Consider the following 24785-nt stretch of genomic DNA (forward strand, 5'->3'; position numbering starts at 1 on the left):
AAGCAGGGCTTGCACACATCTCGCCACCAGTTCTGCCGCTAGGAGAAGTCAGGCAGGTTGGAGGTCTCTCCGGAGGCCCGGGGTCGTTTGCTGGTCTTCCCCAACCGGCCTACGCTTTGACAGCTAGTTACTAATTATCCAAGGAGCCAAGCGGTTCCCTTAGATTGCACGTCGCTCCCCGGCCACTCAGCTTTAGGAAGAAACCCCTTGCTTGGTCTCAGACACTTAACCGCCACGGCGGGTTCCAAGGTTTCAGGGGCCAGTGCAGAAATCGCGCCCGGACTCAAGCGGCCTCGGTCGCACTCCCGCAACGCCAGTTTGGGGTGGGATATGAACTTGCATTTGAATTTGTGCGCTGAGAATCTGGCGACTTGCCCTCTAGCCAAGGATATCCAGGGGACTTCCAGATCCCCCTCCAAAAAAAAAAAAAGTGTTTTGCTATAATTTGTAGACTGGAGGTTCTTCCCTCGCCTTTTCCCCGCTTGGTGGTAATTTCTCCCCGACCCGGGTTAGGGAGTAGGAAGGTGCGAGTCGAGAAGGCTGAGACGAAGGAGGAGACCCTTGGAGAGTCTGGGGTGCCAGAGCGATCAGAAGGTGTTTAGAGCCTGGTGGACCAACCGGGCTGCCGCCGCCTGCCATCCCGGCCTAGGCCGTTTGTGCCCGGCCTCAGGCGGCCGCTGCTTATCGTGGCTCCGGGAGGAACAGGGGAAACCAGAGGAGAACTGGGGCGCCCCTCCGCACGCGGTCTCTTTTGGGGCTGGACGCGGCTGAGATGTAACATAAACTGTAGCACGTGGAGTTGGGGTGTTATTAATTTATTTCTATAAATCATCAACAGAAAGATACACAAAGAGCCGTGATTAGGTTGAAACGAGAGGCGGGTTATTCATTGGTGAAGTTGTAAACGCGGCTTAGAAAGGGAAGGAAATAAAAACGCCGACGCGGGCTTGCTCCCCAGGACACACGCACAGCGCTGAGGGGCGCGCCCCCCCCCCCCAAGGCCTCGGCGCCGCCCCAGCGCCGCAGCAGCGCGGCTTGATCTCTGCAGCAGCCCGCGGAACTCCAAGGCCGCGGACACCAGCAGGGCCCTGCCGACCGAGAGCCAAGGCCCGGTCCGAGGTGGTGGGACTCAGCCCGCTTTCCTCCCCAAAGTGGGTTGGGGAGGAGGGCTAGGGAGGCCGAGATTCTCGCTGAGGTAGGGACGCAGGACAGACCCCGAGGCTTGCCTCCCTTTCCCAGGCGAGCGCTGCCTTTCTCTCCACCGCCCCCGGGAGTGGCCGACTTTATTAAAGCAATTTTTCAAGAAATTGCTAGCGGTTCCCAGGTGATTGCACAGTTGGCTCCAGAGCGCCAGGCGAATGCATTTTTCCTCCCACCCTGTTATCTAAGGCGGAAAAAAAAAAAAAAAAAGAAGAAGGAAAAGAAAAGATCACTTTGGGGGAGCGGTTGGATGCTTGGGGAGCTTGGACGCTCCACAAAGGAGATAGGCCAGAAAGGAAAGGTTGGGGACTGCGCGCTTTCCCCGTCCCCGGGTCCCAGCCGAGCGGGCTGCGTTAGGGAAATCGGGTGCTGGCTAGGAAATGGAGTCTGGGCTTCTGAACGAAAGCTTGGCAACCAGGAGTGGGGCCCCCCAGGTCTTTTCTGCTCCTGGGCAACAAAGTCATTGTTTGAGAGGTGTGTCGCGCGGACAAAGCGGGCGCCGGGTCTGGCGTTTGACACCTGCGCTTGGAACACAATGGCTGCGAGTGAGCGCTCCTAGGGAACAGAGCATTTATCCGGGTGCGGAACACCTGAAAGTGAGCTCTATTTTTCAAATTAAAAAAAAAAGTAACCAGCTCTCTGAGCTCTTCCCAGTGAATGCACGTGAATTCTCGGCTCAGAGAGGTGTAAAGGTATAATAACTACGCCATCTTACCCCCAACTCTAGTCTTTTAATTCGTGCTTAAAGGTTGGGCCTCAGTTTATAAGGTTTATTGTGAGCTTTGAAATACTATTATTTATCTAATCATCTCGATCGTTGAGCTAATTCCCTCTTTTCACAGAAACATTCGCACTTGTTAGAACGTTAGGCTATTTCGATAGATTTCTTAGGCACGCAAAAATGAGCACAGGTAAAGAAATTTAAACAAAAGGAAAACAGCCAAAAGAATCTGTTAAAGCGATACAGTATTAACTTTTAAAACCCAAATATTTTTTCCCCTAAGTTTTGAAGCTATTGTTCCTGTCTGCTGAAAGTGTTTTCCACCCTAAAAATATCTGTGGAAATATTCGCCAGAAATAAGTTTTTAAGTGATCTCTCATGAGTGTCCAAAATTTTGCTTATTACCTTGTTTTTCTCTTACTCAAAGTGAATTCTCCACGTTTGAAACTGGAACTCATTTTATTTGTTTTTGTTCTTGTTTCTTCATTATGTTGTAGTCTTTGGAAATTCTTTTGTAAATACTTGAGAAATTCGTTATTAACTAATATATAATTAATCTGAAAGTTTGCATTTCTCAGAAACATCTCTTTCAAAGCCTGGATTCTCATATATTTAATATCAAGGTCTTGCTAAAATAATCACAACTATGCAAATGCTTATAAAATATTTCCATTTGATGACTGGAGATCTTTTAATTCATTAAACAAGATTTATTTGACGTAGAGGCACCAATGATTATGCATTACAGTAGTGTATCTATTTTGGCCTCTGCTTTAACTCCTATTTTTGTAGATTCATCTGAAACTAATTTTTCCCTTTATTTTTATTTCCTCTCAAAAGGATATGTATATATATCAACATATACTAAAGGAATTTTTAAGTTAACTGTGTAGCTGCAATTTTTAAAATTACCTATGTGAATTTGTTGCTTCTTGAATAATTTTCTGCATTATCTTCTCTTTTTACATCTTCTATTCAATAAACAAGAAAATATATTAGAAAAGTTGAAAATATTTTATTTTACTTTGAAAACATTTTAAATAAATAAACCTCAAAGTCAAATACGAGTTTTTTGCACACTTATGTTTATGAGAAATGAAATGTATGACTACATTCCTAGCTCAGGCTTGAAATTTGTGAGAAACATTACCTTCCAGGTTCCCTTCCCCTCTCAGAAGAGAAATGTAAAAATACAGGAAAGCAAGGCACTTGGGATCATTAATGTTTTACTCCAAAATTGAAATCATTCCTCCCCATTAAGTTTTATTTGGGAAGTGCAGCTGTGGATAATTTTTTTTTTTTAAACTTTGCTTGCCTTGCAAGTGGTGTGATTCTTCAATCATGGTATTTTGTGAAATTTTTTCCAAAACTCTGAAAGTTATTTGATATTTGGCTAAGAAGTCCTCCTTGCTTCTCAGGAGCTGGACCCTTACAATCCACGCCTATTTCATAAGAGACCAAGACCGACTTCTAGAAGGAGGTTTAGACAGAAATTAAGTGAATTTAGAAACTGACAGGATCTCCTATCATTGTAGGATCAGCCCGCCCCACCTCAAGCTTCCTAGTGGGCCTCTCACTTTTTAAGTCTCTTGAATTACAGAAAAATGAGAGAAAGCACAATAAAACATGAGTTTGCTTTCTGCTTAATGAGAGAGAGTGCTGGTGGTCCTTGCTCTTTCCTGAAAATGAGCAGTCATCTGTTCTCTGCTAACATCAGAAGGAAAAGAGTGTACCGTTCAGGGGCCTGTAGCTCCTCTTCTGATTAGATTTGATTTAACCTCACACCTCTCTCAAGGTTGTAGCTTGAACAGGTGGAGAAGGCCATGAAGACAGGTTTTGTATAGAGTGTAGGTAGAGCCCTAGCAAGAGCATATTTCTCCCCAGACATCTCCCACAGCACCCTAACCATCTGCTTGTCTGTCTAGTGAGGACCCTTGGAGGGCTGCCAAAATGATCAAAGGCTACATGCAGCAACACAACATCCCCCAGAGGGAAGTGGTTGACATCACCGGTCTGAACCAATCACACCTCTCTCAGCACCTCAACAAAGGCACCCCTATGAAGACCCAGAAGCGAGCTGCCCTGTATACCTGGTACGTCAGGAAGCAACGGGAGATCCTCCGACGTAAGTGTTCTTTGCCTGCCTCTGCCTCAATCTGGAATGATCTGTGTCCTCACTCTGACTTCTGTGGGCTGCCTCGGTTTCCCCTTCGTCATGAGATCCATCGTGAGCACTTGGCAAATATAAGGAAGATGGCAGGTGCATTTGACCTTCACAGTTGATAACACAGTGGGTTCACTTGTATCATTTTCATCTCTCCCAGCCCCTTACCATCCAGCTAGTTGCTCTGACAGGTCCTTCACCGTGTGCCTTGTACCTTGAATAATTTGGTCCTTCTTTCCAATTTCCTTTTCTTTGACACCAAATGATAAAAGAGTGGAATATCTTCCACCAAGTACACCCAGCATCCCCCATTGATATATGGCCCCAGGCCAGAGTTTCCAGAGAAGATATTTCATAGCTGTCAATAACTTCCAATCATTCATAATAACTATTCTTTTCCTCCCTACTGGAAAAGGTATTTAAAAGTAAAGGTGTTTGTGTAGATAAATATATGCAGAACCTGACCCTGTTCTTTGGGAGGGGGAGTAGTAGGATTGAATCCTGAAGCAATTTAAAGTACTTATGCACATTTACAAACATCAGTAGTTTGGGGACCTCAGCTGGTGACTGTCTAATGAAGATTATACTTATGACTGAGGAAGGGCACAATAAAAGTTTCTATGCTTGGAACTTTGACCCATCCATTCATGTTATTCCCACCCTTATCCCCAGATTTTCTTTCTGTCTCAAGATTTCTTTTATGGAATGATACTGGAAGGAAGGTCTTTGGTTTAAATTCTAGGGAAGCTTGCACTGCGTTGGAATGATGGGGGTACAAATAGCACATTGTCTTTTAATTTTAGGACAGTAACCTTGACATCATACTTTCATAGAGTTTGACCTGGACTACTCCTAGGAAAATTTTTTGACACTTGTCTCTCGCAGCACACCATTCTCTGGGCCATGGCTGTATCTCCTTGTCAAGATGTTTATTTCCACCGCTTTCTGGGTAGGGCATTCTCCCTCGCCCCCTTGCTGGATAGTCACTTTGAAAAATCACTAGTTTTTTTATGCTACACACTGCTCTGAAGTAATGGTGACCGTCTTTGTGATCTCAGTGTCTGCTGGAAAGCCCTTCACTGTGGAAGGAAAGGTTCTAGGTATTTATCTCATGTGCATGGTGATTTGCTCTCTTGTTGGAAGCATTACATGGAGTGATGGGAAGAAGCCAATTGAGAACCATTTGTGGCTTGGCAGGGGAGGCCTTTTAAACTATGGGTTGACCCCCATCCACGATGACTAGCTCTGGAAGAATTTGTGTTCCTGACATGAAGCAACTCAATAGTTCTTACAAAGTCCAAGAAAAATCTCAGGAGCCACAGTCTCCAGAGGCCCGAGAACTGTTGGGGGCCCATTCTGCACCATCTCTGGTTTTCTGCCTCTCTGTGTTCACTGGGAGTTTCCTTCAGAAAGGACAAGGGGGCAGGAAAGGGTGGCTGGGCCTTCTAAAATGGCAGAGGTTCCAGATTCTTCAGATGCTCGAGAAGGAATGATTTACAAAAGCTGATGGTAGTGTTTGCAAGGGACTTTTTGTTTGTCATTGTTATTGTTTTTAAGTCACAGGAGACATAAAGCTTAAGAAACATTTCTTTCCTCTGTTAATATCATACACACACCTAATATGTGCCCAACACTATGCCAGGCTGTGGACACACAGGTCCTTTTCTGCAGGGACTTACAATCCACTGAGGGAGTTGAGGTGTTTGGGTAAATAATGACAGCTGCTCTCTAAGAGCTGTTATAAAGGTGTACACAAGGGGCAGCAGGGAAATTACTAAATCACCTGGAGACATCATGGAGGGCTTCCTAGTGGAGGTGACATTTGAATCAAATCTTGAAGGATGAAGGCAAGACACATAGCATGGGATCAGAATTAGGAAGGGAGATGAATAAAAGAAGAACACAAGTGAACGGAGTGAGTGGAAAGAGAAAGAGAGAGGGAAAATTTTTTTTTAAAAAGATGGTACATGAGAACAGATTTTCATAAAAAAATCAAAACTAATAAATGGTAATATTCATGGGCCTGACTGCACACAGAGTCTCCTTGTCTAAACTACCCCCCAAGCCTATAAAGAGATTGCTTAAACCAACCTCTCTAAGTTAATTTTATGGGCAAAGAACATTTTCTACCTCCCTCCCCCTCCCAATGAATCCAAAAGGAAATAGGGGATTGGAGGTGGCTGGAAGGCAATCTAGTGGGAATCTAGTTCCTCAAGCCCCTGAGGTCAGTAGATCTTGCACATGCAGGCAAATCCCCCTAGCTGATCCAGGCATGCTCTGGGCCAAACACCATTCAGGCTGCAGCCTCCTGAGGGCAGGTGACTGAGGCAGCCCCCACACTAGTGGAGGCTGTGTCTCTCCGACCACAGACAAAGCTTCCGAAGTCAGTTTTATCACCTGCACAGAAGTCAGACTTGAGGAGTTTGGGGGTGTATTATTTAGGTTTTCTTTTTAGCCATATGTGATTTATAAACTGGTGGTTAGAAGCCCTAGAGTTTCCAGGCTGAGTTTGCATCTTGGTCCCTGCCCCTCGCCCATGTGATTTGGGACAAGTTGTTTACCCACTCTGAACCTCAGTTTCTTCATCTATAAAATGGAAAGGGTAAGAATTCTCACAGAGAGTGCTGTGACAATGGGTGGGATGAAGGGATACAGTGAGAAGATGTTGTACAAAACCTCACCATAGAAATAGCTCACTACATGTCAACCATGACAACATCTGTTCGCTTCAAATGAAAAATCTTACATTGATCCCAGGTCCTTGGGATTATCTACATGGGCTTTGGCTATGTCTCAAGAGTGACTCAACAGGTGCTTTGCCAGATCACAGAAAGGAGAGAAAATATGGAGCAGACACCCTGGTCTTGTGCAGGCAACTTCTCTTTCCCCTTTTTGATCATCCCTTAGGCAATTGCACACAGAGAGCGCCGTGAAGACCAAATAACACAAGCAGCGTGAAAGCACTTTGGAAAGTATGACCACCATAGGAATTTGGGTCATCATCGTTGTCCTGACCAGGGGTTAATGTTCTTAAAGACTGTTTAGTGCCCCTTTGGCTTTCAGCCCAGTCCCATTCCGTAAGTGGGGAGGCCGAGTGACCAGGAAGTTAAGCAACTCATCTGGTATACCACATTATCACAAGGAGTCAGTGACTTCTTCCTTCTAAATTTACCAGAGACTATTTTAGATCTCTAAGGGCATTGTTGGGCACCAGAGAAAACCGTCCTAAGATGGCCTGAGAATCATCCAAAAGTGGGTGAGCCCCAAATCAAAGGCACCAGTGATAGTTCAGTCCATCTGCCAGGGGGAGAGTTCATGATCTGGCTACTGCTTAAGCCAAGGCCGACCCACCTGCAGCTGGGATACTGGGTCCAGGTTGGTTAGAAGTCCACTGTTTCCCTGGGATGGAAATGGATTCTTAGGCAATGAGTTCACAACTGCTGGAGGAAAGTGGACTGAAGGACCACACTGGGAAGGGGGTCCTCCCAGTAGAGGGGGTTCAGCTATGAAGTAGTGATCTTTGAACCTTAAGGATTTGGGGTCCAGTTGTCCAGAGGAACAGGAAAGAGAACATTTTAAAATGATGGCACAGCCAGGTGTGGTATCACAAGCCTGTAATCCCAGCGACTCAGGAGAGTGAGACAGAAGGACCACAAGTTCAAGGCTGGTCAGCACAACCTAGTGAGATCCTGTCTCAAAATTTAAAAAGGGCTGAGGGTGTAGTTCAGTGGCAGAAGGCCTCTAGGTTCATTCTCCAGTACTGAAAAAAGAAATGATGGTACATTGAGTCATTACCATAGGGCTCTGGAGGTTGTGGCCACCAATGCTCTGAGACCTGCAGGAGTTACTCGGAATTGAGAAAGAAAAACATCAAGGTCCAGAACATGGGGATCAGGAGCTAAAAAATGAATTTATTATATGTCCTTGCTCAACAGAGTGCTTGGCCTCTATGTCTATTCATCTGTAAAAAGGAATCAATTACCCCTGATGAACTCTGCTTCATGCAGAAGCGAGGAAGAGGACATCATAAACCTCTTTAATAAAGTAGATATCGAATCTTATTTAAGCTGTCATAAAGTGAATATAAAATTTCATAATCTGGACCAAATTGCCATCTTTTTCATTCACTCAACAAAAATATGTATGCCTGGACCCTGGAAGCAGACAGGGAACACCATTCCATCTGTGTATATCTTTCTCCAACTCATTGAACCTCATTCCTAGAAAGGTCCTGTATTTCAGTCTCTGCACTTGCCATCTTTTAGATTTATTAGCAAATCTGTAAGACTTTTCCATCTTGGTTTGTCTTAAATTGACCCCTGGCACCCACATGTACACATACATGCACACACATACCTTTGCTTTTGAAATTACACTTGAAATCTAAAGTGCATCTTCTCTTCTTAATACAAAGCTCCAGGAATGTTTATTTCAAAGCATCATTTAAAAGGTTTTGGGCTTGGTATTTTTCCAAGAACTTATAGAATGCAAATGCCTAGGATATGTGAGGAGACAGGAAAGGTGGGGAGAGCTATCTGCAGTCTCTGAATGTGTTATGTCAGTGTAAATTGCACCTTTGAGCAGTTTCCCCCTGGGCCTGAGACTGGGCTGGGTTCAACCCCTTGCCATCCATATACAAGAGTTCAGGATGCAGAGTGTTGCTTCCTGTCAGAGGGCCAGGGAACCAAAGGAAAAAAATTAATCTCAAAACAATGGCTGGCTACGTTTGAGCTCCTTCAGGGAAAAAAGGAACCGAGTGGCTTTGCTGGAGCAACTGAGGTGGGTAGTGAGCGGCCTGGCTCGAGGCCTCCCCTCAGGAGCCCCACGTGGAGTCACAGCAGCTTGCAAAGCAGAAGGGAGAGGAATTATGGGGTCTTTGTCCGTCCGTCCGTCTGTCTGTCCGTCCGTCTGTCTGTCTGCTGGGTGAAGGCTACCGGCCCTATCAAATCTACTCCTTTCTCTTTTCAGAGTTCAACCAGACAGTCCAGAGCTCTGGAAATATGACAGACAAAAGCAGTCAGGATCAGCTGCTGTTTCTCTTTCCAGAGTTCAGTCAACAGAGCCAGGGGCCTGGGCAGTCCGACGACGCCTGCTCTGAGCCCACCAACAAGAAGATGCGACGCAACCGGTTCAAATGGGGGCCCGCGTCCCAGCAAATCTTGTACCAGGCCTACGACCGGCAAAAGAACCCCAGCAAGGAAGAGAGGGAGGCCTTAGTAGAGGAGTGCAACAGGTAACCCCACCAGAAGCCCACCTGTGGACCCAAGATCCATCCCCCTCAGTCCTGGGATATTGAGACCCTGATGGTCCAGAGAAGTGTGGCTAAGCGGGATTTCCCAGAACCCTCATTTCAATGTATTGAGAAATAAGTTTGAGAAACATCATCTGGATACTTAGAGAGTCACAACATATGTTAATATATGAATAGCTCTGAGAAGTCCTCCAGCCAAGAAACCCACGTGGCATCTTCTATGAAATACTTTCCAACACTCCCATCAATTCTTATTCTAGAAGATACGCTGGAGAATTCTGGTATAAAATATGATGCCAGTGAAGTGAAAAAAAAATGTTTCTTTGACCTTTTTACAGGCCAGGGCAAAACTATTTCTGAGCCACAGATTCCGTCTCTGGCCTCTACCAGTTGTTGTATACCCATTGGTCCAAAAGGAAACTTGGCCGGAGCCTAAGAATTAGTCGGACGTGTTCTTTCCACTCTGCCTACATTGACTCTAATAGAGTTCTTTTTTTGTGTGTCTTAATAACTATGTGTATTTTTAAGAAAGAACTTATAGAAATCCTTGGAATATCTTTTTGTTTCATCCCTGCCCTAGTCGCCCTGGCTCCAGTACTGACTTTCTAAAACAGCTTCTCTTGACTCTGGCCAGGGCCTGTGGGCCCTTTCTTTGTCCCTGGGCTGGGTTGGCTTTGGCAATGGTAGGATGAGGCCAGGAAGCCCAGGCTGGAAGCAGGGAGGCAGAGAAATGGACCTGTGCATGCCACCGGTTCCTAGGGTGTGCTGCTGAGAATTCCCCTGGCATCTAGTGGTATATAAAAATATTACTCACACCTGGGTTTGGGGTTTAATCATCACTAATAAAACTAGAGACTGGCCATCTCCAGCTGCTCTCCTTTATATCCCGCCCAATCTTCCCTCTGCAGGAAGTTCTTGGGTATGAATAAGGAATCTGACTTTCCTGACACCCTTTTGGGGTGTCCAAACCCTAAAAGCCCAGAAGTTCTCTCATAGTTCTATGAAGAGACTTAGTCAGAGCCACCAAGGGACTTTGCGTTTTGTGTCATGGGAAGAATGGCAGAACAAGGAGGTGTCAGGAAACCTTACATGGCCCCCCTCCCTGAACTAGCTCCCTTCTCATTAAGAGCCACACCAAAGACCCAAGCCCCTGCTTTCCGGGGCAGCACAGCCTACTCTGTGTGTGCTAAGGCCTCCCCCTGGTCATCCTATCAGATAACTACATGGATCTACCTTTTTTCAGGACAGGGTTTTCCCAGCTCCCCACTCAGCCATCCACCTCTGCACACTCCTAACCAAGACTCCTACAGTTGTATGTCTGGCAAACACTAGGAACCCTCCTTCCTCCCACCCCCTCCATTCTCACCATCCCCACTCTGTCCATTCCAGGGCAGAATGTTTGCAGCGAGGCGTCTCCCCCTCTAAAGCCCATGGCCTGGGCTCCAACTTGGTCACTGAGGTCCGTGTCTACAACTGGTTTGCAAACCGTAGGAAGGAGGAGGCATTCCGGCAGAAGCTGGCCATGGATGCCTATAGCTCCAATCAGACGCACAGCCTGAACCCCCTGCTCACGCACAGCTCCCCCCACCACCAACCCAGCACGTCTCCTCCAAACAAGCTGCCAGGTAAGCAGGGTTTGGGCCTCACTGCACCGGACCTCACCATCCTGGTCTTCCCCACTGGTCTTATCTTGTTCGAGATTTTTTTCCCAAGAAGTAAATTTTGAGGATGGCCTTTAGACTCCCATTGCCAGAATATTCTTGTGAAAAGGGTGTGTGGCTCTGTTTGGATTTCTTCCAAACCCTTATCAAGCTTTGGGTGTAAGGGATAGTCCTTTGCTCGATTTGCCATTCCCGTTCTTCTCCCTGTGTGGCCGCGGACTCAGCTGGTCAGATTCTACCCCTCAAAGGCTGCATTGTTGGTATCAGGTCCAAACTGCAGGCAGAGGGTTTGCAGACGTGCATCACCAATCCCTGTGATGGAGGATGGCATCCTAGATACCCTCTGCCATCCCCGGTCATGTCCTACACTGGAACTCTCTCTAGCTCCATCAGGAGAAGCCCAGTGGCTTTTAGGGAAGGACCTCTTAGTGGCAGCCTCTGCTTATAGGCTTTTAATCTCCGTCATGGTTAGGGCAGAGTCAGTCACTTGAAATCTATTCAGTGATGAGTTGGCCCAAACTGACAGACTTCCTACGGTGTGCCAGGCCCAGGCCTGGATTAAGATGTCCGTGCTGTGGGGTTTGGGTTTGTCAGAGTGGAACCTTACAGCCTATGGTATGGTAAGCACCCCTATACTGTGAGTGCTATCTTGGACACAAGCTAGGGGTTCAGTACTTCTGCACCTTAATTCTTCCAGGAAAGCTGGGATGTGCTTATTTGGGTCTGTTTGGTACACATGTTGACCAAGTGTGGCACAGCCTACTTCTCTTGGTGAAGTCTTGTGAAGGGAAGCCAGCAACTGATTGTAACTCAGGTGGTTCTGAAACCTGTTCCTTCTCTTGCTTGCTAGTTGCCTTCTGATGGGAAAGGCTTAAGAACTGAGATCTGACCCAAGTGTTGGGGTGACCATGTCACCAGGACAGGTTCAGAGTCACCACCTAGGCAGTATATGCAGTATGCAAACATTTGTTCTGAGCGTGCCACACCCATAGCGTGGACTCTTCAGTGGTCTCTGGGAACCTGATAGTTCTCAGCGTGAAATAGGAGCCTCATCTGGAGTTTCTCTGGCTCCTGCTTCCACAGAAAGGAAGGGCTCAAGTATACAGAAGAAGAAAGTGGGTTATTCTTGAGAGGCAGGGAAGCCCTCAGGAAAATGCCAGCCTCATGGCAAAGAAACTTAGCCTCTTTAAGGCAGTTTAAAGCAGGGTTCAAAGGGCAGGTAGATGGCGTGTGGCCTGCATGGAGAGGGATGGGAGTACTTGCCCACTATGGTGATCCACAGGGCTGCCTGGGAGCTGCAGGGGGCGTGGCTGGGGCGAGGAGCATTGTTGAGAAGACAATGGCCATTGTGCTGGGACCTGTGATCTCCACACCAAAGTCAGGGAGCCTGCAAGCCAAACAAAGGCCAGCAGCTTTTTGACAAGCTGGGGTTGTGCTGAGGTCACCATAGGGTCGTTAGCTTAGGCTTTCTGTATCCTGAGGAGAGATACGGAGAACTAGGGCTGGAGGGACAGAGAGCAGGTACTGGAAGCAGAATGGGGGGATGGAGGTGCGCAGGAAACACAGCCTGGATACCCCATGGATGGGAATCTGATTCTCTGGGATGTCCCAGAAGTCTGGACCTTTTATATAAATCATGGAATGATAGAAACAAGAGGGACTTAAAAGAGAGAAACCGAGGCCCAGAAAGAGGTAGTGATTTGACAAGCCACCAAGCAATGAGAGCAAACAAGGACTGGATCTTAGGTCTGCGGATCCTCGTGCTATACTTTCCCTTTAACACACACGTTACCATGTCCCCACAGCAATGCCAGGAACTCACAGCCCTGCCCTCTCAGAACTTGTTCATAGGGAAGATATCACACCAGCATGGCACCCCCACAACCAGCTGGGGATCAGTATTATCTTTGGTGGCTTCCTGATTCTTTCTAGGGGGAACAAAATCCTATTGCTATTTCTTTTCTTTTCTTTTGGATACCAGGGATTGAACTCAGGAGCACTCAACCACTGAGCTACCTCCCCAGCCCTATTTTGTATTTTATTTACAGACAGGGTCTCACTGAGTTGCTCAGCACCTTGCTTTTGCTGAGGCTGGCTTTGAACTCACAGTCCTCCTGCCTCAACCTCCCGAGCCGCTGGGATTATAGGCTTGTGCTACCGTACCTAGCCTCCAGCTATTTCTGGAGCAGCATTTTTGGGACTTTGTTCCTATTTTCAATGGCTGCTTCTCCTCTGCCATAATTCTTACTTAGGGCTTATCACAAGAGTCATTTTCCCCAGTCCAGGGACTGGATTCTCTAGGTATAATTTTGAATCTCAGGTTATGAATGTGGCTAATTCACGTAACTTCTCTGAGTTTCCTCTCTTTAAAATAGAGAAGTAGTACTTCACAGTCCACATGAGGATTAAATGTTTTCAAGTGTGTGAACACCACCTTCCCCAAAAGACCACACAATTTTTATCATCACTCCTAGAAAGTTAAACAAGCAGTCGTAGAAAGAATGACAGGCAGCAGAACTCTATTTTTTTTTTACTTTCATACTCTGAGACATTATTTCTAATAACGAGATGTATGAGATATATCCTGCCCCTGGACTGGAAGCAGAGGCAACTGCCATGCTAGTGCCTATGGTGCAGGATCAGAGCACTGTGTCCCCATATCAGGCTGCCGGGATGGCACATGAGCTGCGATGGGGCTCCTGGGTAATAGACCCAGGGTAGGTGGCCAGCAGGTTGGAGCCCAGCTCTCAGAGAAGGCTTTGGCAGTGCCCACAGCTAGGGCATGATCTCTAACTAAGCCCAAAACATAAACTGAATGCAGAATCCCAAAAGAACTCTGTGTTCCTGAGGCAAGACCAACACCCAGAGTCAGTATTAGCAAGCTCTAAGGCTGAGCTGGGTGGGGGAAACAAGTCCCCCAGTCTCATGCCCCTGACTCCCCACCCTGTCTCCTCTGCAAACACTAGCACCTGAGCCGGGAGACAAACCTTTCCCCTAGGGAGGCAGAGCATCCTTTCCCTTACTGAGCCCTTCTTTCCCAGCCACGCTTACTGCCTTGTGGCCCACTTGCCCAAGATGACCACAGTGTGACCCTGGTCCTGGAATGTCCGGCACAATAGGGGTGGCAGGAGGAGCACTTTGCCTCTGTCAGCGGCTGATTGGTTACAAGGTGCCCTACAAACACATTGTCAGCAGAATCAGCTGTTTTCAGCGTTGGCCCTCCTCGGCTTTACAATCACACACCAGCATGCAGCCAGGGGTTGTCATGGCTTTGTCTCCCTTATGCATGCTTAATTGACAATTAAGTTGGGGCTTTGAACCAGCCTGGCTGCCGCTGATGGGCCTTCATCTTTCCAGGGAGTGTCACAGGGGCACCCTTTGTCTACTCTTCTTGGGGGCCTGAAGTTACTGTAGCAGGCTGCAGGCAGCCATTTATCTTGAGCCTGGAAGGCCTTTATCTGCTTCCCCCTCATCCCAGCTCTCGCCAGCAGGAGCTGTCCCTGGTTATAGGCCCCATGACAGCCTATTCTGAGGCCATTGAGCAGGCTCGGAGTGATGGCCTCTACCTCCATTCTGGAGCTGAATCAAGAGAAAGGCCCCCAAAAGGTCAGAGGGCAGGGCGGCGGCAAGAAAAAGGACTGGTTGGAGACTGGTGCTGGTATTGATTGGCTTGAGGAGAAGGAGGAGGAGGAGGAGGAAGTTGGGGTGGGATGGAGGCTGGGCTAGCCTTGGCCCAAACTGCAATATCTGCTGCATGATCTGGGGTGTCCTTGCTCACTGTACATTTCGCTCCAGTCCCCAGATAAGTCACCTGGCCACTGCCTCAAGGAGACAAGGGTGGGACAAATCATCATCCTTCACTCACCCATACATCCTATCCTCACCTTTGGGTAGAGAGGTGAGGGCCCATTCTCCTGGAAAGAAAATGAGGCACAGGGAAAAGACAGAACCTCTCCAGGGTAGCTCTGAGGTATCCTGAGTCTCAGCCTCTTTCCCTAAGAGGAGACGGTGTTTCTGCAGCTGCTTCTCCCTCCCTTTGACCTCTATTTGTCCCATTCCCAGCCCAACCAACTTGACTTCCCTGATTTGAAATCAGAACTTGCAAAACAGTGCCTGCCTCCCCTCGTCCTCCTTCATACCTCCTCTCAAGTGACCTGCAGGAATCTGACCTTGGGTCTTAGACAACCCTGACTCTGGGCCAGGTTGCCTGTGAGGATGCTGTTGTCCTCCCTAACACAGAAATATACAGGACCCAGGGAAACCTCAAAAGCACCCAGTGGCAAGATGGTAAAGAATTCCATCAGCTAGTGTTGATTGAGTGCTTCCTGGGTACCAGGCCCTGGCTGAGCACCTACATGCATCATCTTATTTAAGCTTCACACAGCCTTGAAGGGCAGAGACTATCTGCACTGGTATCCCTATTTCGCACTCAAGGGAAGTAAGATGATTAGGGTGTAATTCCCCAAGTTCAGAGAGTTAGTAAGTGGTGGAGGCAGGTGTTGAGCTGTTATACACCAGCCATCTTTCTTTGCTTTGAATGACAGGGGCTGTGGGAGAATATGGCCAAAGAGATGGTAGGGATCCCCAGCCTGGCTAGTTTACTATTTCCTCCCCAACTGTTGCCCCTGGGGGATTCTGTGAGAAGAAATTGAAGCCCCCTCTTCCACAGCTCATCCCCACATGTGTGGAGATTTGAACTGCCCTTGCATTCGGGCCTGTCTGGGGCACTAAATGTCTTAACAACTTAATGGGGCCTCTGAGACAGTGCAGGCACTCCAGCTCACCTCTGGGAGCTCCGCCTCCTCCCTGGACAGCAGACAAGGGGAGGGAGTTTATGAGGGTAGTTGTAAAAATATTCATTCAGCAGCAAAGGTTCTCAGAGTAAATGAGACCCATTGTCCCTAAATTGCAGATTATTTTAGTTTGGAAGAGGGACACATCCTGTCGTGGGTCATGCTGCTGTAGGAGACACTTTCATATTGACTTGGGGTTCCATGGTGGACATGGCTTCAGTGTTTTCCGGCTAAGGGACTTTATCTGATTGCCATTTTATCTCTTGAATTCCAAGGTCATTTTATCTTGCGGGTGCCACCCCATTGGCTCCCACTAGATTGGAGAAGACAATCGGGATATTAATGAGATTAAGAGGCCCAGCCTTCAATGTATTCTGCTGTCAGCCTCCCCTGATAGGGGACTATCCCTGGTCTGCATACAAAGAAGCCAGGCTGCCGGGCTGGTGGAGCTCTGACCTCTGTACAGAAGCCGGCAGATACTGGATTCCTATCACTGAAGGCAACCCCACTGGCCATGTCTAATCCCCCTGAAGGATCCTTAGAGGATTCAAGGACTTCTTACCAACCCCAGTCTGCTCTGAGGAGGAAGGAAACTTCCTGCAAGCACAGAGCTCCAGCCTGCAGCTTATGGCAGAAGTGCTCTTAGGACCTGTTTGTAAAAGGTGTGATGGGAAGTGACAGGAACTTAGAGAGAATTAAGCACTAGAGGTGCAGAGAGAGGCAGAGATCTGTGCAAGCCTTTGAAGCCACCTGCTTAATGGGAAGGCACAAGATCTGGCCTTTTGCCTCCACTCACTTTTCAAAGGGAAGTAAAAACACAAATGAGGAAGGAGAGGGAATATGTGTGTGTACATATATGTATATAAATGTGTACATAATGTACACACATGCATGTGTGTGTGTAAATATATAGTTACATATAAAACATATCCCCCAAATAAAATAAAGTCCAGTGAAGCTCTCAATCCTGGTAATTATCCTGGCTGTTCACAAGTACTCTAGAATAGGGATCAGCAAACTTCTTTGGAAAGAGCCATAAAGTAAATATTTTAGACTTTTCAAGCCATGCTATCTCTGTCACAGCCACTCAGCTGACTTTGTGGCACAAAAGCAGCCACAGACTGTATGTAAAAAAATGAGTGTGGCTGTCTTCTAGTACAACTTTGTGGAGCTGAAATTTGAATTGCATGTAGTTTTCATCTGTCATGATACATTCTTCTTTTGATTTTTTTTCATCCATTTAAAAATGGAAAAACCATTCTTAGCTTATGCATCATATAAAAACAGGCTGCTTTGACCAGCAGACTATCAGTTTGCTGACACCCTCCCCGCCCCCCCAACACATGCCCACTCTGGGACAATGGTTCATACACTTTGACAATCTTTAGAACCACTTGGGGAGCTTCTAAAAGTCCCAGTACCCAGGTTGCAACCCAGCCCTGTGAAATCACAGTCTCTGGGGAGTAGGACTAGGCATCAGTAGTTGTTGAAATTTTCCAGGTGAGCCCAGTGTGCAGTCAAGTTTAACCCACAGTGTTACAATGCATTGCTTATCAAATGGGCATGTGTTCAAATGCAGATTTTGATTCTGTAGGTATTGGGTGAGGTCTGAGTTTCTGCATCTTGGTGCTGTTGAAGAGGGTGTTCCAGGGTCCACACTTTTAGTAGTGAGTATCTTGGAGGTACGCAATTAACAACTAAGCTCCCTTTGTCTCCCAGCCTACCATTGCCAAATGATCACCAACTCTGACATTTAATATGCACTGAAGATACTCTGGGGAAAGACTCTTAAAAAATACAGTAGGCATGGCAAATTCGTGAGCTATGGAGGCAGACCTGAAATCCAACCTTACTTTGGCTACTTCTGGGTGACCCTGGACAAGTCTCCAAAATCTCTGTGACTCAGTTTATTGATGTATAAAGTGGGAATACCTACCTGGGCACATGCTGAAAGGATTAATAGGATGAAGCATGTGTATATGTATATGTAAAGTACCCCAGACATAGCAGACCATCATAGATGATAGCTATTATCATTTCTTGCTGAGGCTCATGTTTTGTTTTGTTATTTGGGGTTTTTCCCTTTCCCCATCTCTCTTCAAGATTTCATTCAATCCTGGTTTTTGTTGTTTTTGTTGTTTTGTTTTTTGTTGGTTTTTTTTTTTTTTTTTTTTTTTTTTTTTTGATGATGCTGAAGATTGAAGCCACAGCCTTGAACATGGCAGGCTAGCACCTCACACAGAGCTGCATCCCTAGTTTTCAATCTGGATTTTTATGGAACTTGAGTATTTCCAACTAGATACTCATCTTGGTGTTTGCAACAGACTGTGCCTAGCTTCTTGTAGCACCTTGGCAATTTCCCACTCCTCCTGAGAGAACTGCTCTGTGATACCATAAGGCATATCCAGGGTCATGAGGCCTTTAGTGCAAATACAAGACAGAGTAAAAGGAAGTTGGAAAGGGTCATGAATTGGCATTGGGGGTGAGGGCTCACAAACATGGAGCAGGAGGTCAGGTTCATAAGATGACCATGAATTTCCTATACCTAATAGGGAATTTTCCTCTGTGAATGGATGGAGGTGTGAGTACCCCACTTATGTGTATTGCTTGTTAGTAATTAGCCCTGGGAACCTGCCAATTAGAGGGGGTGTGGTTCTTTCCTGGTGGAGGCCACCTCTGAAGAGCTTAGTGCTCTTTGTTCTTAGAAGGGAAGTTCCCTCAAACTTCAGGCAAAGGAGCTGTAAGAAGAGGAGGTGAATATAGACCTGCAATGAGCCCAGGAAACCTCAGAAGCTCCTGAGGGCTCATGTTCTGGAAGCCACTTGCTTCACCCTGTAGCATGCTTTGCCTTACCCTCTGCACTGACTCAGCAGCCTCAGCAATAGCACACTTGTGTGACTTCAGCCACCAAGCAGTCAATCAGCAAGGGAGGCCGCCACCTTTCTAACACTTTTGGGAGATCAAGAGCTGAGTCCTCTCAGGAGTCATACTCTGCATGTTGGGGGAACACAATGGACATGGTCTTTAGCATTTAGTGACCTGGGATGTCTGTATGACCTGGGATGAGCTGCTCACAGGTTGCCTCTTTCAAGATCAGACTGAGCATGTGCATCCAGGAAGCCAGGAGTAGCATTCAAAATAGACTTGGCTTGAATTGTGCTTCTGTCGTTATCTGACAGTGTCATCTTGAACAAGTTCTTTAGCATTTTTGAGCCTCAGTTTCTTTGTCTAGGAAATAGGAATCATGACACCTATCTTCTAAGGGCTGTTGTAAGGCTTAAATATGATAAAACACACCTAGAGCCAAGCACAGTGCCTGACAAGGAAGGTTGGATGCCCTTGGTGAGCAGTAAGGCTGACTCAGGAACCTTTGGGGTGTTGAGAGCAGGGAGGGGCTGTGGATAGCACTGGGTTCTTGGCAAGAATGTGGTTTTGCAGTTTCACTCTGGAAGGATTTTCCTTCCCATGTACTTTGTCATTTGAGATATCAGAAACCATGAAAACCAAGTATTGTCAAGATCTGTGATTCTCAAGTCTCTCCCAGACCACATAAAGGTCATCCAGGGAACTCTTAAAAGTTCCACCCACCTACTTTAGGATCAGAATTGGTTGTTTCAGCATAGGAAGTTGCAACAAATGTCTTGAGAGTTGGATGCACAGCCAGGATTACTAGTCTAGAGAGAGCAGGAAAGTTCTGGAAGGAGTTGACAATAACCCTCATAGTGCCTTGCTCAAGTGGGAGAGGAGAGGCAGCTGGAATCAAAAGCCCTGAATGAGGATTCAGGAGACCAGAGCCACTAATGAGCAGGGGTGACCTTGGGCAAATCCTATGACTTCTTGAGGATTCTGGCAAATGAAGGTGTTGCATGAGGACCTTTCTTCTCTGATGGGTTATTTTGGAGATTGTGTGTAGCTTCTAGACTTGGGGCCCACAGCTCTGATGCATGAAGTGCAGAGGGAGGTTTGCCATTGTGGTACTTTAGAATTGAGCTCATCATCTGCCTCCCTCCTCCTTCTCTCCCTCACTCTCTCATTCTGTCCCCAGTTCAGGAACTGTGTGCTGTTAGAAGCCTTCCACCTTTATTAGGGATCATTAGAGCTTTACAAGCACCAGCATATCGGGTGGGGCCAGTCACAATAAACAGATTTATACTGGGTATAAATGAGACATCTATAACTGCTGGAGGTTAACACTTTCAAGGCCCCTGAGTGGCAGCCTGCATGCCCATGCTTTTTGGCCCTGTCTACCACAAGGTCAACATCTGCTGAACTGGGTTGATAGTGAAATCCAAGCAAGTCCTTGTTCAGCAAGGGTGGAAGCCCTCTAAACAACATCTCCTTTTTATGTGACATCAGTTTACACACTGGACACCAAGTTAGTGCTTCATTTATCTCTAGGTGTTTTATAGATGGAAATAGAAATGAACAGCCCATCCTCTTTGCTGTCTAGAATCCTACTGCCAGGTGAATTATAGGGTTTGCATCCCTACCTGCCAAAGAAAACCAAAAACAAATAAGCCTTATTCTTACCATGAAGAAGGCCCCTGGAGTTTGTAAACACCTACCTCACTGTGTGCTTTCTGGGTGGGAGAATTGTGGGTTATACTGACATCAAAGCCAAAGCTGGATTTCTTCAGCCAGGCCTGGCACATAGCAGATGCTCCACATATTTGTGGAATGAAGATATCTGTCAGAGAGCTTTCTGTCCCAAAGCATGATGCATAAATGCTCTATTTTGCAAGTTTAATCTCTTCCCTTTTCAAAAGACAGTGTCAACCAGCTTCACCCCTATTAACACTGTTTACCTAAAGTATACAGTTCACAAAATAATATCACCATTAATGCTACCAGGAAGTTTTCAAAGAATATAATATGACTTTCTCCCTAATGTTCCAGAAGCTTAATTTCCTCTAGTCTAGTTTGCTAGTTTAGTCAATCCATTTAGTTTCATTCTACTAGTTAGTTTAATGTTCTCCCAGTTAAGTTCCTTTTATAATCTGTTACCAGTAGCCCCAGGGCAAGAAGAGACTGAGAACTACTCTTTCTGAGTTTCCACTGAGTGGAAACCATCTGGAGAGACAGAAGCCAAAGTGCCTGGCTCTGGGCAGACATCAGTTCTCTGAGGGTGCTCCCTGAGCACTTGACTGGTGTTTCTGTTCTCCCAGCTGAAGGGAAACTAGTCATTATCCACCTTCCAAGGTCTTTGTACCCAACACCTGGTACTCCTTGGGGCCAGCATCCACAAGCCTGCTGGGTGATCAGTGGCTATCTGTCATGATGATGATGCTGATGATGCTGCTGATGGTGATGGTGATGAAGAGGCTGGGGTCTGGCCAGGCAAACCCACATAATGAGGCAGCTCTGACACTTGCCAGGCCTCAAAGGACCTTCTCTCTGGGTATCACCTCCCAGTAGGATATTGCTTCTGAATGGGTTGCAGTGGAAAATCTCTCTTTTCTAAGGCAATTTTATTAGCCCTTCAGTCACAATACAGATGTCTGTTTATAGGACCTTACTTTGTATGGACACCCAGTGGCTCAGTCTGCTGATAGCTTTATAGCCTTTCTCCCATTGCCCACTCCCACTAGGAGCATCACCATTCTCCTCAACAGCCAAGCCTAGGAGCCTTTGTTGCAGCCATATTATCCCTGCCTGCAAAGGCAGCCTCAGAAAAGACCAGACCCCAGGAGCCAGACTGCAGCAGGTCACTGTCTGTCCCCACAGTCTTTACACCTAACAACACCCATGGTTAAGCCTTCTTAATTTTGCCCCAGGTTTGTTTTTTTTGTTTGTTTGTTTGTTTTGTTTTGTTTTTTGCAGAAAAAGGCATTTAAGTTACTCAGGTTGCCATAATAAATCCCCATTAGATGACTTGACTCCTTACTTCTGAAATCAACCTAATGGACCCCCAAAATGGGTTCTAACACAACACATCACACTCACCCTTGATGGACCTCTCTGGTGCCTTCAGACATGAAATCACTCAAAACTGACAGTACTATTTCTCCAATTTTGATTGTATTTTAATCTCTCCTTTCTTTCTCCCATTCTTCCTCCTCAAAAAAATATTTGCCTCTCCTAACCACAGAAAAACCAGGAGTTTGAGAGGACAGATGTATACCACTGTAGCTTCTCCACCACTCAACTCCTCCAAGCCAAGTTGAGGGAGGTGGGAGCCCTCCATCAGATTTGAAGCATAGGTCATTCATTCCTAATTTGTTCATTCAACACATATTTGAGTGCCTGGCACAGGCTGGCCAAGGTGCTAAGGAGAAAACAGACAAGGTCCTGCCCTCATGGGGCCTACATTCCCCTGAAGGGTGCAGCCAAGGAACAAATCTATAAAATCAGTTCAAACTATTAGTGGGTCATGATGGGTGGCTCCACTTATCTAAAACTGATGTGGGGCTTATGGGGAAGGGGGGAAAGTGTCAAGTTCAAAATAACAGACTTGCTGAATGTCCCCTGAGAAAAGGCAGTGGAAATGACCTTGTCCTCTCTGAGCCTCAGCTATTCACTCTGCCAAGTGGGCATCTGTGACACATTGAGAAGCAGACAGTGGGAAATACTCACAAGGATGAAGACTGCTCAAATTCTCAAGGGCCTGGAGCAGCCATCTCCAGGCTGAAGTGATCATTGCAAGCTGCCTGATGTTTGCCTGCCAAATGCTGCAAGGACGAGGCGGGGCACCTCAGGTAGACCCAGTGGGAAGACACTCGAGGTTTCTGTTGTTCTTCTGCCTCCTCCCTGTGTGATGTTTTCAGGTGCACGGGGCACTTCTAGCTCCTGATCTCAGCCAAGATGTTTTTAGTGGAAGATTTTTTTTTTCTTGGTTACATTTGCTTTGATTTTTTTATAAGAAAACCAGTTTGTGGGCTTCCCTGAAGTGTCACTCAACTTTTTACTCCTTGAGTCAAGAATGTTTACCGTCCCCACGGGTCTGTCTGTGTTTCTTCTCTTATGAATTGGGCTCCTACCTAAGCCACCTTAGGATCTGGAATGGAAACTAGCCCAGTGTTTAAATTGCTTTCATCTCGCACCAGCTTTTTTTCCTCCTAGGCTCTCAGATTTTTAATCTCCTAAACTCTTTGCAAACATTAATCTTTTTCCTTAGAAGGAAATATTATTAAGAATTGGCAAAAAGTGCTGTTACAAAGGAGGAAACCGAGGCAGCAATGCGAATTCATTTGAAAGCTTTCATTTCTAGGGTTCCTGGGTTTCAAGCCAGGGAATTTGTTCACATTCTTCTAACCTCAGATGAGTGTCTCACAAGTTCACCAGACTGGATCATTTGTCTCGCTGCCTCTGCCCTCAAGAGAAGCAACTCGTGCTTGGAGTAGGGGGAGGTTAGAGTTATCAGCACACAGTAAAAGGCCATCAAGACTAGCCTAACCCCTGCCCCCCCTTCTCTCCCCTACACAAATTTGTGGTTTCGTGGGAAAGACAGCTGTCTGCACATAATTTATGGACATGGACATTTCCTTTTGGGAGAGTTTCTCCTTCACATGCTCTCTCCTGCCTGAGTTTAAATTCCCAGTTTCCAGACCCAATGGGGCTGGGCCACACTCTGCATGAGGTTAGGAACACAGGGGAAGAATGTGTGTGATAGAGCCCTGGCCAGTTGAGTAATGTTTACTCTGTTGGTGGCGGGGACGCTCACTTGTTGGCAGAGGTCCACCAGCCAGAGGAACATTCCTGCATTATCAGGGATGGGAGGTTGGCTTGAAATGTCAAGGGGGAAAGGCATCCCACCAGGTTCTGGGTGCAGCTGGCAGACTTCAGTGAAGGGAACCCCCAGGCTTCAGTGCCAAGGACCACTTGAGGACAATCTGAGCCCCCATATTGCAGGAGAGTCCGTACTTCCTCCTCTCTTCTTATAAAAGAACAATTCTGGATGTGAGATCCTGGCTGATGTTGCTCTTTGATTAGCCTAACATTTTGTCTCTCAGCAGAATCCAGAGCTTCTTTGATATTATTCATCATTCTAGCATCTGAGGAGAGGAAATCTGTAGGCCCATTTTACAGATTGGCTGACCCAGAATCATCACATCTTTGAGAGAGAGAGAACTGATTTAAAGTGTCAAGAGGTGTCTTGTTGATCTCTGGAATTGTGGAATAGGGATTGCAACCATTTTTCCAAGATCTTAGAGAATCATATATCTAGGGCTCTATGAGCTACAGTTATAAACCCTGAAGTACAGGTTTCTATGGTTAATGACACCTGAGCATCTGCTCCCTGGGGTCCTCCTGTAAGACAGTTGTGTCTGTCTTTGAATACATGTGCACAGTAGGTTCTATATAACCTAAAAATCACCATGCTTTGCTAAGGAAAACCACAGCACTGTTGGAAAAATAAAGTTTAAAGGCACAATTTTTGAAAACTTTATCAGTGACACATTTTAAAAAGATAAGAATCCAATAAAAACTTTAGCAGAGTTTTACACCTGATAGTTAAGAAGTACGTAAATGCTATGCAGCCATAAATATGTACTTGAGCTTGAAAAACTCCTGATGTTTGCTTAAGGAAATGGGTGTCAGAGACAGAGGGATGTCTGAAATCAGAAGAACACTGTTACTCTTTTTGGGGGGAGAGGGGGTGCTAGGGATTGAACCCAGGGCCTTGTGCATGTAAGGCAAGCACTCTACCAACTGAGCTATATCCCTAGCCCCATGTTGTTACTCTTGATGGTCATGAATGTAGCTTGTGGCAACATTCATCTCAGAGTGACTGAGATGGCTCGCAGATGTTCAGGATGTATGTGTGCGTGTGTGTGTTTGCACACGCATGCACACAAAGGTGGATTTGGTTTAGTCCTGCACGGCCCCATTCATCTGGATGCAAATTTCTGAATTTACTTGGTGTTTTTCGAATGAATTTCACGTGACTCTCAAAGTATTCCCTAAAACAACAATGGATTGAAACAGATTCACACTTTTAATACAATTGCTACATTAGAACTGATCATATTTTCTCCTGCTAGAAGCGATGCCCCTT

The 24785-nt window shown here is 46.3% G+C and overlaps 1 protein-coding gene across 6 annotated transcripts in view; it reads left to right on the plus strand.

Annotated features, from left to right (window-relative positions):
* The window catches only part of Hnf1b (HNF1 homeobox B), a 51578-nt gene that overhangs the window by 1358 nt on the left and 25435 nt on the right, over nucleotides 1-24785 (plus strand). For 3 of the 6 annotated variants that reach the window (XM_015495331.2, XM_015495332.2, XM_015495334.2), the window contains exons 2-4: nucleotides 3847-4046; nucleotides 9132-9318; nucleotides 10726-10961. In XM_015495331.2, the coding sequence (XP_015350817.1) occupies nucleotides 3847-4046; nucleotides 9132-9318; nucleotides 10726-10961 (623 nt within the window). Of the gene's footprint in view, nucleotides 1-482; nucleotides 1196-3846; nucleotides 4047-9053; nucleotides 9319-10725; nucleotides 10962-24785 lie in introns of those variants that run through there. The other 3 variants (XM_015495329.2, XM_015495330.2, XM_015495333.2) reach the window with 2 other exon arrangements.

Source organism: Marmota marmota, unplaced genomic scaffold (genome assembly GCF_001458135.2).
Source record: "Marmota marmota marmota unplaced genomic scaffold, marMar, whole genome shotgun sequence".
Classification (NCBI taxonomy): domain Eukaryota; kingdom Metazoa; phylum Chordata; class Mammalia; order Rodentia; family Sciuridae; genus Marmota; species Marmota marmota.